The sequence below is a fragment of the Zalophus californianus genome, chromosome 2, assembly GCF_009762305.2.
Source record: "Zalophus californianus isolate mZalCal1 chromosome 2, mZalCal1.pri.v2, whole genome shotgun sequence".
NCBI lineage: Eukaryota > Metazoa > Chordata > Mammalia > Carnivora > Otariidae > Zalophus > Zalophus californianus.
In genome coordinates, this window is record NC_045596.1 from 5,337,386 (window position 1) to 5,356,438 (window position 19,053).

The 19,053-nt window shown below is 51.8% G+C and overlaps 1 protein-coding gene across 3 annotated transcripts in view; it reads left to right on the forward strand.

Annotated features, from left to right (window-relative positions):
* The window catches only part of EVC2 (EvC ciliary complex subunit 2), a 128,764-nt gene that overhangs the window by 83,885 nt on the left and 25,826 nt on the right, over positions 1 to 19,053 (forward strand). For 2 of the 3 annotated variants that reach the window (XM_027599895.2, XM_027599897.2), the window contains exons 13-16: positions 2,385 to 2,544; positions 3,789 to 4,243; positions 9,971 to 10,175; positions 12,517 to 12,639. In XM_027599895.2, the coding sequence (XP_027455696.2) occupies positions 2,385 to 2,544; positions 3,789 to 4,243; positions 9,971 to 10,175; positions 12,517 to 12,639 (943 nt within the window). The remainder of the gene's footprint in view (positions 1 to 2,384; positions 2,545 to 3,788; positions 4,244 to 9,970; positions 10,176 to 12,516; positions 12,640 to 19,053) is intronic. The other variant, XM_027599896.2, reaches the window with a different exon arrangement.

The window sequence follows — 19,053 nt, forward strand, 5'->3', positions numbered from 1 at the left end:
AGACCCGGAAGCCATGCCAGATGATGCACGGGAACCACCTTGCCCTGCTGTCCTCATCAGAGACCACCTATGCCGCTTGGTCAGCGAATGCACTGGTGGCGCCTTACTTATTCCTTAAGATGAATTCTCTAGTTGTAAGAATCCTTTGCATCATAGAATTTCTAAAACCTTCATGATAGTTGGGACAGCCATACAATGAACCTTCTGTGTGCCCGTCATTCAACTTCAGTGGCCAACCTTGATGTTGCTCTACAGCCCGACCTGGAGTCATCTGTTTTTTTTTTTATTTTTATAAATATTTTATTTATTTATTTGACAGAGAGAGCAAGAGAGCACAAGCAGGGTGAGCAGCAGAGAGAGAGGGAGAAGCAGGCTCCCTGCTGAGCAGGGAGCCCAATGTGGGGCTCAATCCCAGGACCCTGGGGTCATGACCTGAGGCGAAGGCAGACGCTTAACCGACTGAGCCACCCAGGCCGCCCCCCACCCGGAGTCCTCTTAAAGGAAATCCCCAACATTTCACTGAGGGATCAGTGGTGGAGGCTTACATGAGCTGTGTGGTGGGAGAGCCTGCTTCTCCCTGAGCTTGGGCGCTCTGCCGGCTCTTGCATTCACCTTGGCAGTGAAATCTAAACACACAGACGCTTGTCGTGCATTGTCCCTGGTTTTTCTTTGCAGCCCCGGGGGGATCATGTAGTCGGTGGCGATGCAGGCTCGTAGCAGGGCAGCCTCCGCGCCTTTCCTCCCAGCTAGTCTTTGAGGTACTTACCTGCAAACAGTGACATTTATTCTTTTTGGTTATGAGAAGCTCTAAGATAAATAGAGGCATGCCTATGAAGTTGGCTTTCCCAGGACAGTCTGTGGCATTAGGAATTGCTTCTGCCACCTTGGTAATTTTTTTAGGACTCTGTGGCTCTCTTGCCCTATTTAATGAGGATTCTGTAAGGTGCAAATTATGTGAACAGTCACTACCCGAAGATGCTAATGAATTTGTCACTGCAGTTGCCTTGACATTCCTGATTAATTTTCACTCAAGGAAAGAAACAGTTCTTTGCCTTGAGTGGAAGCACCTGACCGTCAGTTGTACTGTGGTGAGCAGTTACCAGGGAGGTGTGTTTTAGCTCTGATTTTTAAATTCTGTTTTAAAAAGTTGGCACAGGGACACCCGGGTGGCTCAGTGGGTTAAGCATCCCACTCGTGGTTTCAGCTCAGATCAGGATTTCCCAGGGTCGTGAGATCAAGCCCCATGCCAGGCTCTGCACTCAGCGCAGAGTCTGCTTAAGATTCTCTCTCTTTCCCTCACCCACCCCCTCTGCCCCTCTACCGGCTCATGTGTTCTCTCTCTCTCAAATAAATAAATATTTTTAAAAATTTTTAAAAAATTAATTAATTAAAAGCTGGCACAGACATGTTTCTGAAGTATGTATCCACCATTCATTCATTTATGTATTCATTCCTTCAAGAAACTTCCATGGGTATCTACCTGTGCCAAGCAGGGGGCCCAGCCCAGTGATGCAGACAGACTGGGAATAGTCATGGTGATCGTGGTAGTAACAGACTGTGTCGGTCAGGATTCTCCAGAAAAATAGCCAGTGAGATAGATATGAGAGATTGGTGCACATAATTACAGAGGCTGAGGACTCCACCCCCTGCCACTTGCAAGCTGGAGACTCTGGAATGCTTTGGAAAACCAGTGTGTAGTTCAGTCTGAGTCCAAAGGCCTGAGAACCAGCGGATCCCAGTCCGAGGGCAGGAGAAGGTGAGATGAGGTGTCCAGCTGAAGCGGTGAGGCAGGACAAAGGGGCAGATTCCTCCCTCCTTCGCCTTTTGTTCTATTCGGTCCCCTACTGGATTGGCTGGTGCCCCCCCAACACTGGGGAGGGCTGTCCCCCCCATTCAAGTGCTAATCTCTCCTGCAAACACCCTCCCAGACACACCCAGACACAGTGTTTAATGTGGGTGCCCTGTGGCTAGCCAGGTTAGCATGAGGAATTAACCCTACACAGTATTTCCTGCATTTACCTATTTGGACTTTGCTGGTGACAATCCCATCACCAGCAATTCTGAACCCACCGTCTCCTCTTGGAAAATTGTACCTGGAGTGCTGTGGTCCCTGGAGCATCACTGTCTCCCAGAGCTCTTGCCCAGGCTCTGCCCGCACAGGCAGTGTCTAGCGTTGAGCTTTCTGGGCATGGCTCTAGGGACGCCGACCTTGCCCTTCCTGTACTTTGGGAACGTCTTAGCTGCCCATTCTGCTCCTGCTCCTTCAGGGTAAAGACTTTTTCTGATCAGACCAAACGAACGCAGAGATGAACGTTCAGCCACCGCAGCAGGCGAGCTAAGGGTGGGTGTGGAGAGTGCATCACCCACCTCCGTCTCTCTCCTAGAGCAGGGTACCTGGACGAGGAGCAGATGGAGGTGCTGCTGGAGCGTGCTCAGACAGAAGTCTTTTCCATCAAGCAGAAGCTGGACAATGACTTAAAACAGGAGAAGAAGAAGCTGCACCAAAAATTAATCCTGAAGAGAAGACGAGAGATGCTGCAGAAGGTATGTGAGCAATGACATCAGGGGGGCCTGAGGCCACATTTCTCTGATGGTCAGGCCTGATTTAAGGGTAGTATCTAGAAGGATGGATGAGCTGCAGTGACTCCAGTGATCCTCTGTGAATACTCCTGCTGCTGCTGATCGATCTGTCAGTGGCACAGTTAGGATGTAGCTCCACGGAGCCAGACAGCCAGAGATTTATGCCATATCCCCGATGCTGAGGACACACAGTAGGTGCTTGGTGAATAGTGGTAGAATGGTGACCCTGTTTGGCCACTTGGGCCATCCCATGTCCTCACAGCACAGAACGGAGACTGCCTGCAAGTGCTCTGGGAAATCCCAGCACGATGGACATCTTTATTATGCCTGTCCACGTTTCCTCATCCCCCGTGGGGCCTTCACGCCTACGGTTCTCTCCCCAGGGATCTTCTGTCCCCGTATCTGAACCCGCCTGAGGTGTGACCTCCTCCCTCAGGTCTCCCTCGGATCTCCTTCCGGAAAGACCTCTCCTGACCTCCTCATTTCAATGTCTGTCACGGATCTCAGGGTGTTTTTTTCCCCTTATAACCTTGCAAGCAGCAGGTCCTCTGTGCCCAGGACACAGAATAACAGCAGAGTTCATTGACGTGAGCTCTGCACCGGGCAGGCCTCTGAGAACCACGCACATGTTAAACAGCTCACTGAATCCTCCCAACTACTCTGTGAGGTAGATCAGCCCCATTTTACAGATGAGGACGTGGAGGCACAGAGAGTTCTAGATGCTCACTTGGGGTCTCTCAGCTCGTCCACAGAGGAGCCAGGCTTGGAACCCAGGTGGTCTGTTCTTGGGCTTTACCTACTCGATAAATACGTGTCCAATACATGTTCAACAGATGGAGCTCTCACTATTTGGGGTTACTTTCTTTTTTTTAGAGAGTGTGTGAACAGAGAAGGGTGGGCAGAGTGAGAGGGAGAGAGAGAATCCCAAGCAGACTCCCCACTGAGTGCGGAGCCCAACGCGGGGCTCGAGCTCCCGACCCTGAGATCATGACCTGAACCGAAACCCAGAGTTGGATGCTTAACTGACTGAGCCACCCAGGTGCCCTTATTTCGGGTTACTTTCTTAAGCACACCTTTCTCCGTGTGAGATCGTTGGGAGGAGACTGTCACCGTTCTGTGCCTCCTGCACAGGTTTCCATGGGCTTCCCCAGAGGGCTGTGTGCGCCGAGCCTGTCCCCACTTAGTTTTCCTCTCTGAAACCCCTGCAGCACAAGGAGCAGCGGAAGGAGCAGCTGTCCCTCGGGGAGGCTCTGCGAGCTACCGAGGACGCCAGCCAGTACCTGGGCCAGTGGGGGAGCCTGCTGGCAGAGCACAGCGCCGTGCTGGAGGAGCTGCAGGAGCGTCTGGACCAGGCCGCCCTGGAGGAGCTCAGGGCCCTGACACTGTCGCTGTCTGAGAAGGCCACCGAGGAGCTGCGGCGCCTGCAGAACTCGGGGATGACCCAGGAGCTGCTCAAACGCAGCGTGCCCTGGCTCTTCCTGCAGCAGATCCTGGAAGAACACAGCCGGGGGCTGGCTGCCCGGGCCCAGCAGCTCGAGGGTGAGGAGAGGGACAGGGACCAGGAGGGCATCCAGAGCGTGAGGCAGAGACTGAAGGATGACGCTCTGGAGGCCTCAACGGAGGAGCAGGTGGAGCTGAGACGCTGGGAGCACCTGATCTTCATGTGAGCATCCTCACCCTCCCCCGCCCCCAGGGAGGGAGGGGCCGGCCTGCGGTTGTGGGGACGGCAGGTCCGTGGTCACCTGAACTCGCAGCCCAGGGAAGAAGCCACCCTTGGTCACAGCGTGAGGAGCCAGGGCCGGTGGGAGGCAGGCTTTGTAGCAAGAAGAGGGTGAGGTGCCCTGGGTTCCCATGGGAGGATGTGACTTGGGGGGGAGCTAGAACCCGCTACTCCCGCATAAGCGGAAACTGCGCTGGGACCCCTTGATCAGAAGCTCGGTCGATGAGGGGCCTTATCCCCGGGAGCAGAGTGGGGAGCAGAACTAGCAGGGAGGTTACCCTCACCGTCTCTTCACTGGGCCCCTTCCTCTGTTCACTGATTTCGGTGCTTGAGCTATTTGTTTCATTCTTAATTCGAGAACCGTGTCATGACGTCACCTCTGAGTAGGATGTAGGGGCCACAGCTGGCCGACTCCCCTGCCGATATGACTAGGAAACATTGGATAAATGGCACAGCTACTGTTTTTAAAGACAGGGGGCGCCATGAGAGCAGTGAGGACCCGCTGAAGTCACATGCCAGAGGGGCCAGAGCCCCGCGGCCCTGCCCTTCCTGCCAGTGGTTACCAGCTCTCCGTGTGGACTGAGATTGGCATGGCCCAAATGGGACAACTCCCGGGCGTAACAGAGACCCACAAAGCTTTCGGCAGTCAGTGGAGGCTGGCCCATCAGACTGGAAACTGAAGGAGCTCCAAACAAGGCTAGTGTGGGGCTGTCGAGCAGAGTGAGATGTGGCCAGTGTAGAGCAGAAAACCTAGATTTAAATCCCAGCACCACCACCGACTGTCTGAGTGTAGGAGAGTTATATAACCTCTAGAGCCTCATCTGTCTTGCCTTAAATAATACTAAATCATTTAGGGTGCTTTTGGCAGCACATGATACTGTCGGGTTGATAAAAGGTGAAGAAATTATTTTATAAGTTGGAGTCAAGTGGTAAATGCTTCCCGTCTTGATTCAGTGGCTCAATAATTCCATCAAGCACCCAGTTCTGATGGTCTTTCTGCTCCACTGTCCTCAGTGTGCCACCTTGGTCTTTGGGCTCATCCCCTCATGGTTTCAGGATGGCTGTTGTGGCTCCAGGTGTCACACTTATCGTCTCTTTATAACATCTGAGCCATCACCCCTTCTGATACCACTGGTCAGGACTACATCACAGGCCCATGCTGAAACCATTCACCGGCAAGGAGAATGAAGGGACCGTGACTGTCGGAGACTGGAGGGCTGTCAACTTTTTAAATGAAGTGCCGATAAGTGTAGTCTCTGAGGGCTACATGGTTTCTGTTGCAACTACCCAACTCTGCCATGGTATGGAGAAAGCAGCCATAGACAGTCTGTAAACTCACGAACTTGACTGTGTGCTAATAAAACTTTATGAGCAAAAACAGGCCGGGGGCTGGACTTGGTCCACAGGCCATCGTTTGCCAGTTCCTGCCTTAGACCATTTGTAACATCCCTCCTTGGGCTGTGATGGGTGTTCCTGTCCCCAGCATCGTTGGAGGGCAACACCTCTAGACAGACACTGAGCAGACAAGGCGTAAGGAAGTGGCTCTGGGTCCAACAAGAGGTCACCTTCACGGCATTGATGAGGGAGTGCATGAGTTCATATATTTACATCTTTTAACACAACCCTTGATCTGCAGTTGGTGATCAGTAAGTAATGGCTGCTACTGTTGCCGCCATCATTCCCGTGCTGAAGAGCTCAGATGATCAGCAGGAGAGCAGACACCTAAAGAGATTGATCAGGACAAGTAAGCATGGGCAGGTAACCATTCCGGGTACACCGGAGGGTCCAGATCTTTGCCAGGCTCCGAGGGAGGACTGCTATGTACACCAGCCACCGACCTGTCACTGGGAGCCAGAGATGAGCGGGCAAGGGCCCCCGGTGCTCTGCTGGGAGGGGCAAGACCCAGGGAGGAGCAGCTTGATAGGAGGTCCTGGTCCTTATCTGGGTATAAAGTGGAGAGACCGGTGTGACTGGTGTGAAGGAACAAAGTTAAAACCATCACTAGCAGCACAGGGGAAATAAGCCGTAACCACTATCTACTCAGTCTGTTTATTTAGAGCAACTAAGTCACTGTTTCTTTCCAAGGACATGGTCGTACCCATTTGGCAAAGACAGAGCTTCTTTTCCCTTTCCCAAATGGACCTCCCAGTCCTTAAAGTTGCTTTTCCTTTCAACAAACCAACCAACCAACCCAGAAATTTAAGCGAACAGACAAACCCAAACAACCTGTTCAAGCAAAGAAACAAACAAAGCTTATGCCCATTTAGCATCCTTTTCGGGGTATAGACGCTTCACAGCTTAAGCTGAACCTTAGGCACACCGTTAATTCTGAATCCAGAGCCCTGTTTGTTGGACGTGGTTGCATGCACAGGAGTGTGCGGGGGATGCTGTGGGTCGGCAGGAGGGGAGCGAGTCCTTTCCAGCGTATCTGCTTAGCCGGTCGGTCTCCCCTCTCTGCTGGGCCAGCATGCTGTGCGCTGGGCATCGGTGGTCCCTCCCACCTGCACCCTGGGAGGGACCTCATTACCATAGCATCTTGCCGCCATGCCCATCCTTCCTTGCTTTAGCCTCTGGTGGGACAGGATCTGTCTGGCTTCGACCATTTCTTCTCTCCTCCTACACAGTGCTCTTCCCCGGCACTGACCTGGCCAGCGTTTGGGTTCCCGGGTGTTTGCAGAGAGAGTGTGCCATCTCGGGGCTCCTGCTCATCTCTGTCTTTAGGGTTCTGTCCCTGTTTACTTCTCAGGCTTTGTTGGTGTATTTTTTTCTTGAGCACACAAGATGCTGTCTTTTCTCCAAGCCCATAAAAATCAGATCCTTAAATGCCACTTCTTATTCCTGCGAATTGTTCTCAGAAGTAATGACTCAGCTCAGCACGCATCCCACCAAAGTCTTTTTACACGCTCCAGCCGGCTTTGGACTCTTCGAAGTATCTGAATTAGACTTGACATTCCCATTACTGGCTGGCCGTTTTCTGCAACTTCATTTGGATCCATTTTGCAGACAGTATTACCAGAGCCGCCACTGATTTAGACATTCACTGGAAAAAGAGAATTCCCACCTTACTATCAGAAAACTCTTTATGATTTTTCTCAGGGTTAAAGAGGGTCAAAGAACGATGCCCACGGTGTGCGTCTGCTCGTCTGCTTTGCTTATTTAAGGTTCCAAAAGGTTGCAGCCTTTATTTCTGAGGCATTATGTAAAAATGGTTTTGCACAATCATTTTGGGAAACACATTTTTAGAAGCTTTGCAATTTCAAGCAGGATAGAGTTGCTCGAAACCTGGTTGAGGAAAGTAGGAATTAATAAGGATGCATGTTTTTGCCAGGAAAAGCATGTCTTTGAGACGTCTTTTCTGAGCTCACTAGCAGCACAGGGGAAATAACAGGGGAAGGAACGACCAGCCAGTAATGGGAATGTCAAGTCTAATTCAGATACTTCGAAGAGTCCAAAGCCGGCTGGAGCGTGTAAAAAGACTTAAACTCCCATCAGGGCGAAGACCCTGCCCGGCTCCTGTGTTTCTGTCTTATCTGGGTGTCTACACCGCAGAGGATTAAGACTAGATCACAGAGGGCTGATTGGCTTGAGGATGGGCAGGAGTAATGACTCAGCCATCTCAGAGTTGCTTTCACTTTGGATTCCACACACCTGCAAACACATGGGGCAAAGGTTCTCCAAGAGGTAAAGGACAAAGGAGCAGCTGCCCTTTCCTGGGGCTCTTTTTACAAAGTTGGTTCATCCCCTGTCGTGAGAAATCCGGGATGGGTGTTGAGACATGGGCCTGGGGCCTTCAGACTATGTCCAGCCGGAGGCCCATGTCAGCTGGAAGGTCCTATTCTGTTTCCAGGGGAGAATATTCTAGCTCAACTGCAGTCCCACTCTCCCTCCTTGAGATCTGGGTGTGGCGGGGCTGGCCGTGGCCTCCCACGGTAGTCCTGCAGGTATGTCTGCATTTAAAGCATCCACAGGGCACATTTGACCCAGCCGGTGTTGGCCGGACATTGAGAATACCAAACAAATCTGGGCTTGTCTACGGAGAACATTTGTCAGACGAACAAGTGAACAGACACACGTTGCCCAAAGCAGGAAGGAGCGGTCACTTGCTTGCTCCCGGCTCTGGGAGGAGCTTCTGTGCAGGGGTCCCTAGCACACTTCCTTTCACATCTCCCTGGAGAGGTGGGCTTGTGAGCCCGTGACCGGCCTCCCCTGCAGAGTGGGCTGTGGGCCTTGCAGAAGGAAGACTGGGAGGATTCTTCAATCTTCTTACCTGTCAACAGAGGACTGAGTTGCGGGAAAGATTAGCAACGGTGTAGGTAAATGCATTTGTTTCCTGGGGGTTGCAAAGTACCGCACGCTGGGAGGCTTCAAAGGATTCTCTTGCTGCTCTGGAGGCCGGAAGTCTGAAATCAAGGTGTCCGCAAGATGTCCCCAGGCTCCCTCTGAAGACACCAGGACAGAATCTGTTCCTTGCCCCTCTGTTAGCTTCTGGGGCTGCTACCGTCTTTGGCAGCTGTGCTTGCTTCCTCACTCCAGTCTGTGCCTCTGTGGTCCCGAGCCCTTCCCCTGTGCCCGGGTCTTTCTCCTTACAGTGACCTCAGTCATGTTCGGTGAAGGGCCCATCCTCCTCCATTATGACCTCATCTTACTTTCGCATCAGCAAAGACCCTGTTTCCAAATAAGATCACAATCCCAGGTACTGGGGGTTAGGATTTGACATCTTTGCGGGGGACACAGGTCAGCCTTTAGCAGTAAATCACTCAGCATATGCCCAGCATGGAATGGGTTTTCTCTGCATGGTGGCTGTCGGTCACGATCCTTTAACACCCAGTGCAAGGGCCCCCTCGCCCCTTGTCCTCCTGAGCTGAGCTGGGCATCTCTCCTCCAGGCCACTGGCCCTTACGTAGGGTGCTGCTGAGCGGGCTCGGCAGATGACGCTTTGTTTTCACGTCTGGTTCTAAAGCGAAAGCAGGCTCTCTCCCCCATCAGGAAGGCTGGGAGGCCTGTTGCCTGCCTGTGGACACCCTCACAGCCTGGCCTCATCCAGCTGTAACTTCTCTCCGGCATGATGATGGGTCCCACACAGCACACATTAGGTGCTCAAGAGATTCTTATGGAACGAATGCACAATTAAAGACATGATGGGGTTTTCTAGACATGGATTTAATGAATGGAGTTTGCTCTGAATTCCCAGCTTCTCCACCCCCAGCAACCCCCCACCACCCGTTTCCTCTTTCTATTTTATTTAAAGATTTTATTTATTTGAGAGCGTGAGAGAGCAGAAGCAGAGGGGAGGGTCGGAGCGGGAGAAGCAGACTCCCCACTGAGCAGGGAGCCTGACATGGGGCTCGATCCCGGGACCCTGAGATTATGACCTGAGCTGAAGGCAGAAACTTAACTGACTGAGCCACCCAGGTGCCCCTTTTTTAATTAAAAAAATTTTTTTTAATTCAATTTGGTTAACATAGTGTATTATTAGTTTCAGTTTCAGGGGTAGAATTTAGTGATTTGTCAGTTGCACACAACACCCAGCGCTCATCCCCTCACGTGCCCTCCTTCATGCCCATCCCCCAGTCACCCCCTCCCCCGCCCCCTCTCCTCCTGCCACCCTGTTTGTTCCCTAGAGTTAAGAGTCTCTTACGGTTTGCCTCCCTCTCTTGCTCGCTTTTCCAGGAAGCTCTGCTCCTCAGCCTTCTCCCTGTCTGAAGAGGAGCTGCTCAGGATGAGGCAGGAAGTTCACGGCTGCTTCGCTCAGATGGACAGGAGCTTGGCTCTGCCCAAAATCCGGGCCCGTGTCCTGCTGCAGCAGTTTCAGACTGCCTGGCGAGAAGCAGAGTTCCTGAGGCTGGACCAGGCCCTGGCTGCCCCTGAGCTGCAGGTAAGAGGCTTGTCCCGGCCGCTCCTTGATTATAGACACAGGGCATCTCCCACCCCTAATGCTGTGGGCTCTGACCCCGCCGCCCACCTTGGGCTCATCTCTTCTCTGCTCCGCAGCCATACCAGCATCCGGCTACTCCTGGAACTGCCAAGCTTGTCCTAACCTTTAGGTGCCCAGCCCAGACCCCCTTCCTGGGCCCTGCATTTTAGCCACTCATGGCTCACACCTGCACCCTCCTCTGGGCCTGGCCCCGGGGCAGATGGGCACCCCGTGGCCCAAGAGGTTTCTTTCCCTCCTGCTCCTTCAGCCACGCCCAGTGACCGACTCAGGGTACAAAAGCTTGGCCCCTTCTTTAAGTGGCACGAGGAGGATGCTCACGTCCACTCAGGTGGGTTAGGAAAAGGGAGCCTCTCACACCAGGCCTTGTAGCGTGATGATGGACAGCTGCCTTTTCTGAGCACCTATGTGCCTCAAAGGCAGACCACTCTTGGGTGCCGTGTTTGCTCCGGAGCCCCCCATGGAGCAGTCAAGGCTAGACTTTCCTGGGACCCTCGCCCTGCATGGCTCTTTCCCCTTCCTGGTCTGGTTCCCTGACTCCCCACATGCTACTCCGAGCTCCTCTCTCAGGAAACCATGCACACGCCAATCCCATCTCTGGCTCTGCCTTTGGGGAGCCCAACCTAAGACAAGGCCTTTGAACTTGCCATTTCTTCTGCCAGGAACATGCTTTCCCCAGAATATCAAGGGCCAGCTCTTTGTGGTCTGTTCGAGCCCCGGCTCAACTTACCCTGCGGAGGTCCACCCTGAGCACCCATCCAGAAGACCCCCCTCCCCAGGCATTCATCATATGGCTGTGGTCCATGTCTTCATGTAATTGATCACTGAAATGTCCTGGTTTCTCAGCCTGCTCACTGTGTCCCTGACCCATTCACCACTCTGTCCCCAGCACCTAGAAAGTACCTGGCGCATAGTAGGTGTGCAGTGCATGTGAATGAGCCGGCCAACCACCAAATGTATGCAAGATGTCGGGCTTCCCTGGAGGTGATATTATGTTGGGACTGAACACATATTCAAAGCGCTTAAGCTTAGGTGATCCTATGCATGTTCACAGCAGTGCCAGGGGCTACGTTTCTCTGCTCATTTTGCAGAAGAGAAACCCACCAGCATAGGAAAAGTGGACCAACTAAGGCAGGCAGGGGGTGGTGGAACTGGGCTTGGGGCTAGTATTTTCTGACTTGAAACCCACTGTTTTCCTTTAGGGGAAGAAAAAAAATTCAGATGTATCCGTATTGAATAAAAAGCAGCGAGATGCAGAAACAACTTAGAAGTTTTTATGTTCTTCCATGTTAAAAAAAAGGGTTTTTTCTCTTTCTGTTCCTGGAAGAGTGCAGGATTTATAAGATGATGGTAGTTAGAGAGTAAGGGACAAAATAGCGAAGTTGTTGTTTTTTTTTATGTTTTGGAACAATGAATAAAGATATTTCCAGAGAAGTAAAGTGAGGTGTGTTTCCCCTGCTTTGGAACTGATCGAGGGCCAATCCTGGCAGGAATTAAGTTCCTGATTCTAAAGTTGTTTAGGGTGCTTGGTTTAGAAAGAGTTGGCCCTGCACTCTACCTCAGAGGAGCAGATATACTTGCCCCAAGTGTGAACTGTGCTCGCTTGATAACCCTGCAGAAGAGGGGCACCTGGATGGCTCAGACCGTTAAACGATTGCCTTTGGCTCAGGTTGTGATTTCGGGGTCCTGGGATTGAGCCCCATGTCTGGCTCCCTGCTCAGCAGGGAGCCTGCTTCTCCCTCTCCCCTGCTATGCTTGCACACACTCTCTCTCTCAAATTAAAAAAAAAAAAAAAAACAACCCTGCAGAAGAAATGCCCAGAAGGGCTGGCAGGGGTTGGCTGAGCCTGGCTCCCTTCCTGAGGCCCAGCGTCGAAAGCAGAGGTGCAGGTGGTGGTGGAGTCTGATGGCCCCAGCAGGGAGAGCTGCTCCGTGTAGCTTCACTAGGACAGGGACCTCTTCAGTCGGGTCCCCTGCTCAGAGAAGCTGATGGGTTGAGGTCCCATGGCTGGGAGGAGGAGGACCCGGGTTGGCTGTGCTGTCTGGCGGCAAAGCTTTGGCTCTGCTAGCTGGAGTCCTTCTCCCTTTGGTGGACCGAAGGCCCACGAACTGAGCTTGTTGAGGCAAGGGTACATCTTTCCCCCTCTGCTGTCCAGCTGAAGACAACTTGCAGCTCTGGGGGCCGCAGGGGCCCCTCGGGCCCCTCCCGGCTCTGGGAGACATAGTGGATGCACAGACCGGCAGGTGGTCACTTTCCTGCCGGTGTTTTCTCTTGCCCCCGCCAGCAGCAGTCCAAGGCGAGAAAGCCGCGCTCCAAGAGTAAAAGCAAGATAGACCTTTTGAGGAAGTGCATTGAAGACAAAATTCAGCTCTTTGAGGAGCAGGCCCCTGAAGACTTGGTTGAAAAGGTCAGTGCTTCTGCTTTATCCGATCTCGTTGCCCATACAGGGCTGATGCCACCCCATTTCCAGGGCGCGGAGGGGACTGCCCATCTCGGCCAGGCACCCTATTCGGCTGTGCTCCTGCAGCTGGGACCCACCCATGCCCCTCAGGCCTCTCCACCGTCCCGTCTGCAACCCTCCTTCTGCGCTTCCCCACCGGATCTGGGTCTTCCTGCGGGCCTCACATCTGCTGCAATGTCCGCGGCGTTGGGGGCGCCTGGCCCTGCGCTGAGGCCTTCACACGTGCCGTACTGAACGATCCTGAGCACGCTGCGCGTGAGCACACGGCGCCGTCCGCGTTCTTCCCTCTCCCCAGACGGCCCTGGCCCTGCGCTGAGGCCTTCACACGTGCGGTACCGGACGTTCCTGAGTGCGTGGCGCATGAGCACAGTGCTGTCCCCGATCTTTCCTCTCCCCGGATGGACCTTGCCGGCTTCCCTTACCTGAATGAATGAACCGTGTCCTTGGCTGTCCTGAGGAATTGCCTCTGTCCTCAGGTGTCCCCTCTCCCAAGAAGCCGGCCCGGATCACCCAGTTCTTCCCGCTCATTCCTCCGCCCTGTCCTTTCTTATCCTAACACAACCCCACACGGCGCATTCACCGCACTGGGATTCTGAGCAGGCGGCAGTGTGGCAGGCACGGTGTCCATGATCTCTGGGACTACAGTGGTGACAGACAGTTCTGGCCCCGCTCTCATGGGGAGCACGTTATGGCTGGGGGAGACGGACAGAAAGCACCCATCGATGGTGATCAGCGCCTTTAGGAAATGAAAGGAGATGATGTGACAGTCACGGAACAGGGGTGAGGGGAGTGAGACGGACTGTAGGCAGCAGAGTCGGGTCAGGTCTCTCTGAAGAGGTGACACCATGTTACCTTTGTCTGGGTGCCTGCCGTGTCCCCCAGCACTCAGGAAAGGGGAGGTTCCCCAGAAGAGTGCTCCCTGCACGGACATATCAAGCTGTCTTTCAGAGCTGCCGTCTTGTTCCTACCTCCTGTCCCTGTCCTTGCCCTAGTGTTGTACTCGTTTAACGCAGGTGTATCTCTCAGAACACAAAAGCATCACGTGGCCAGGAGCCGTAGAGCCTATGCAGGGCGAGGTCCAGGCTGGGATGTCTCAGGGATACAACAAGGAGCACCCCCTCCCCTTATCTGTGTTCTATGTAAAACTGAGAAGGAAGACAGAGACAGGGCGGGTAGAGGCGAACATCTCCTCTTTCTCATTGCTAAAGGCTAGCACCGAAGATGGAAATTAGCATGAGAGCCAGATGGGCTTGCTGAGCAGCCCCAGGATTAAATACTCAGCCACCTGATCATGGCCTTCCCTGGGGCTCCTGGGAGCGGCCTCCCTGGAGGGGGCAAAGAAGTGTAGCTCCCGAGCAGAGCTGGGCCTGGCCTGGCCCGTGTGGTATTCTCAAGGTTCACCAAGGAGCAGCAGAGGAGAGGGGTACAGAGGGGCCCGAGCTGCAGAGGAAGTACCGGCCTGGGGGCCGGGTGGGGCATTTCCTCCCACACCTGCAGGTCTGTGAGCCAAACCTCTCAACTCTAAGTGGATGTTGCTGGAGAAGGTTTCCCCCACGGTTTCCTGAGCCAGACTCAGCAGTCTGCCCTGCCCTGGGCTCACCTCTGTCGTTTCCATGTGAGGTGTGTGTTTGTCCCAAGCAGGAGCCAGACCCTTCACGTGGGTGGAAGGCCAGCCCTCCGCCCAGCTCCCGAGGACGCACTGGCATGGTTAGGGGTGATGTACATTTCATTGTTGTCCTTTGCACTAATTTAAGACCTTCACTCCCCTCTTAAGATGTAACAGTACTTTATTAAGAATAATGCTCATTTGTTTATTATTTATTTATTTATTTATTCATTTATTATGTTATGTTATGTTAACCACCATACATTACATCGTTAGGTTTTTTTTCTTTAAATTTTTTGTTGTTATGTTAATCACCATACATTACATCATTAGTTTTTGATGTAGTGTTCCATGATTCATTGTTTGTGCATAACACCCAGTGCTCCACGCAGAATGTGCCCTCCTTAATACCCATCACCAGGATGACCCATCCCCCCACCCCCCCCAGAACCCTCAGTTTGTTTTGCAGAGTCCATCCTCTCTCATGGTTCATCTCCCCCTCCGATTCCCCCCCCTTCATTCTTCCCCTCCTGCTATCTTCTTCTTCTTCTTCTTTTTAACATATAATGAATTATTTGGTTCAGAGGTACAGACGTGTGATTCAGCAGTCTTGCACAATTCACAGCACTCACCATAGCACATACCTTCCCCAATGTCTATCACCCAGCCACCCCATCCCTCCCACCCCCCACCACTCCAGCAACCCTCAGTTTGTTTCCGAAGATTAAGAATTCCTCGTATCAGTGAGGTCATATGATACATGTCTTTCTCTGATTGACTTATTTCACTCAGCATAACACCCTCCAGTTCCATCCACGTCGTTGCAAATGGCAAGATCTCATTCCTTTTGATGGCTGCATAATATTCCATTGTGTATATAGACCACCTCTTCTTTATCCTTTCATCTGTCGATGGACATCTTGGCTCTTTCCACAGTTTGGCTATTGTGGACATTGCTGCTATAAACATTGGGGTGCACGTACCCCTTCGGATCCCTACATTTCTATCTTTGTGGTAAATACCCAGTAGTGCAATTGCTGGATCGAATGATAGCTCTAATTTCAACTGTTTGAGGAACCTCCATACTGTTTTCCAGAGTGGCTGCACCAGCTTGCATTCCCACCAACAGTGTAGGAGGGTTCCCCTTTCTCCGCATCCCGGCCAACGTCTGTCGTTTCCTGACTCGTTAATTTTAGCCATTCTGACGGGTGTGAGGTGGTATCTCATTGAGGTTTTGATTTGGATTTCCCTGATGCCGAACGCTCGTTTATTTTGTTTGCTTTTGAGTGCCTGTGAGTCCAGGTACCTTGCTTAATACTTTATACTCATATATATATATATGGCTTATGTGTAATAGGTAGGCCAGGCAGCAGTGGCTCCAGCGCCTGAATCTAAAGGTCCCCCTCTGCTCCCTGTGGTCAGGCTGCCTCTGTGTCAAATGCTCTAGTCGGGATTGACAGGGAATATTCTCATCGCATGTGGTCATCTCTCATGGTCATGCAGTGTGGGACAAACATGCGTTGGCTCCCACATCGATAAGATGAGGATTGTGACATTGATAACCCCCTAGTGACAGGGTTTTTGTGAGGAGCAGACAGGAAGGCACTTTTAGCTTTCAATGGGCTGCAGTGCTAGTTTTTTCCAAGGATGGAGCAGCTCCATGTGTGTGCCAGAACCCAGAGGGAGGCAGACAAAAGGCATTTGTCAGCTGTAACCTTTTAATGACAGGCCATCCTCACAATTGGCTCTCTCACTGTGGCAAGTGCCAATAGAATACACACTCTCAACTCAACGGCTTTGACGTTCCTCCCGAAATTGATCGATTGCGTTGTCTTAGCATTCGAGCCACAATCGTTTAGATTTTTCATTTCCGGGGTAATTGTAGAGGGAAATGACAGCCCCGGGTTTACATGCCAGCAGCTGAGAGTAGTGTGACCATGTTCTGGGATGGGGAAGTGCCTCAGGGCTCACGTAGCTGGAGCGAGGGATTGGGTCAGAGAGCCATGGCAAAGCCTCCATCTGGATGGCAGTGTGGTGCCCCAGAAGGGACTCTGGCTTCCCTGCTGGGGCTGCCAAGCACACTGGAGGCACCTGCTAGGTGTCTCCTTTCTTTATGAGACCCCACGTCCGTGATCCCTTCAACCCTCCACTCCAGGTTGATACGTGCCTCATCTGGACTCTTCTGTCAGAAGAGGTTGGGAGAATTGCCCGAGGTCACACCATCAGCACGCACTAGAGCCGGGGATGGAACGAGGCACACCTGCCTCCATCACCCACACCCTTCCATCACGGTGCCGTGACCCAGCGAGCTCAGACTGTGTGAAGGCTCAGCCTCCTGAGGGGGCTCTCCCGTGCCCGTCCCGCATCCCCTCGCTTTCTTTGACTTCTTCCCTTGCCCTTCTGGTCCTGCTGCTGTCCTTCTGTCTCCTTCCACGTCCTCCTTTAGGGAACGTTTTTTGGACTGCCTTTTCTGGGCTGGTCCCCAGTCTCGGTTTCTGCTCTTGAGATGGTCACAGTTTCAGACGAGCGGCCACTTTGTGCATCAGCCATTTGGAGGTTCGCGTCCTGCTTTCAGACAGGCAATCCACTGGGCTGATCTGCACTCCACCTTGCATGAGTGGCCGTGTGACTGATTCACAAAGAGTCGTGTGACTGAGTCAGAGAGACAGACAGACAGACAGACAAGGGTGGGCTTCCTGCCTGACCTCTTTTTCTGCATAGCTGAGAGGCTGATGGAATGAGGACTCTGCTCTGGTCCCTGGCAGCTGCCTGAGGGGCTGGGGTGTGCCTGTGATCGGAAATGGGACACTCAGCCAGGGACAGCCAGGCCTCCTGATGAGCTCACCGTAAGCTCACAGATGCATCATTTTAAACCCAGAAGAGTCTGGAGGGCATATACGTTTTAGAGTAAGTTAATCAAGTTCATAATTAAATTTCTGTTGTGACTACTTGAAATTTACAGGCTAATTTGAGAATTATCATTCCATCCCCCCAAAGGTGGAATGTTTCTTTTTTATTTGGAACAGTTGTTTCCATAAGTAGGGTGACCATAGATCTCAGTTTGTTTGGGACAGTTCCAATGCTCCTCCTTTTCCCTCTCAACTGGGCGATAAACCATATGGTCACCTTATACATAAGGTCTTTCTTTGTGGTGATTTCTGGATACATTATAGGTTTGCTTGCAGTTGTGGATGGTAACCTATTTTCAATTATATTCTTGACTTACTCAATACTGGTGTAAAGAAATGTTACCAGTTTTTATTTATAAGTCTTTCTAGACTGCCTTATTCCGTGTCTGGGGCCAGACATCTGGGTCCAAGTCCTAGATGGGCCACTTGCCAGCCGTGTGACGTGAACTTCTTAACTGTTCTGTGCCCTGGTGTCCTTATGCTTCCAATGTGGATAATAGCAGCACCCGCCTTTTAGGGCTGTCGTGAGGCTTCATCTACCGGCCCTCATGATTTTCTGGGTCATCAGGCATCCTGTCCGCAAATAATTGCAGTTTAGTCTCCTCCCTTCCAAGCCACTACCTCATTTCTTTTTCTTATCACTGTTTCCCCGTCCTTATCTGCCGGTTCCGTGATCTCTCTCACGTCTGCTGACAGATTGTGCTCTGGATTGTGGATCCTATTTTCCGGCTTCTTTGGGTGCATGGTAATTTTCAATTGGATGCTAGGCATTGTAGGTTTTACATGCTGGGTCCCGGGTTTTGTTGCATTTTCTTTAATTGTGTTGGAATTTTGACATGTATTGGAGTTGTTTGGGATTAGTTTTACCCTTTTAAGACATGCTTTTAAGTTTTGTTAGGCGGGATCGAGAGCTGCCTTTAGTTGAGGGCTAATGTATCCCTGTTACTGAGGCAGTACCCTTCTGAGGACTCTCCCTGATGCCTGTGTGCTTTTTTCACTCTGCCTGATGGGAACACTGACTCTTCCCAGCTCTGTGTGATCTCCGGCAATTGCTCTGCCTGTGATTTTTGGGTTCTTTTTCTGGTCTGATGTAGTTTTTTTTTTAATCCAAGCATGCCCAGCACTTAGCCAAAGACTTGAGGACACCCCTGTAGGTCTTTGGAGTGTGTTCTCTCTCTCTGTGTCTGCAGCTCCCTCCTCTTTGGTACCCTGCCCCACAAATTCTAGACACAGTGGCCTCCCAAACTCTGATTTGTTTTTTCTTAACCTGGTGCACCTGCTGGGCTTCCCCCGGATCCTCATCCAATGTTGCATCCTAGGAACTACATCCAAGCAGCAAGCTAGGGTGGCTGTGGGGTCACCTTGTCTATTTCCTTTCTCGGGTAGCCCAGTCTTGCGCTGCCTCTTGTCCAGTATCTGGAAACTATTGCATCTTGTACTTTACCTGGTTTTCTGGTGGAGGGAGAGTAAGTCTGCTTCCAGTTCTTCCATCATGGGCAGAAGTAGAAATTTTTTACCTACACTTTTGTCATTGATTTTGAATTTTAACCTATCCTTTTTTAAAAAACTCTTTTGGTTACTGATTTGTAACTTTGCTATATTTTAGTCAGAGAATAAAGCATATATGATAATAATGCTTGGGAATTTATTGTGGCTTACCTTTGATTTTGTAACAGTTCTGTTTTGAAAGATATTTGATTTGTCCTCAGAAAGGTTGTTTTCTGTTAGGTATGGAGAAGGGAGGCCTCAGGGGCAGGTAGGAGCTAGGGTATGGGGAGGCTTGGAGGCTGTACTAAGGAGCTCAGCCTTTGAGGCAAAATTGGTAAGATTTAGGCACTTTGTAGA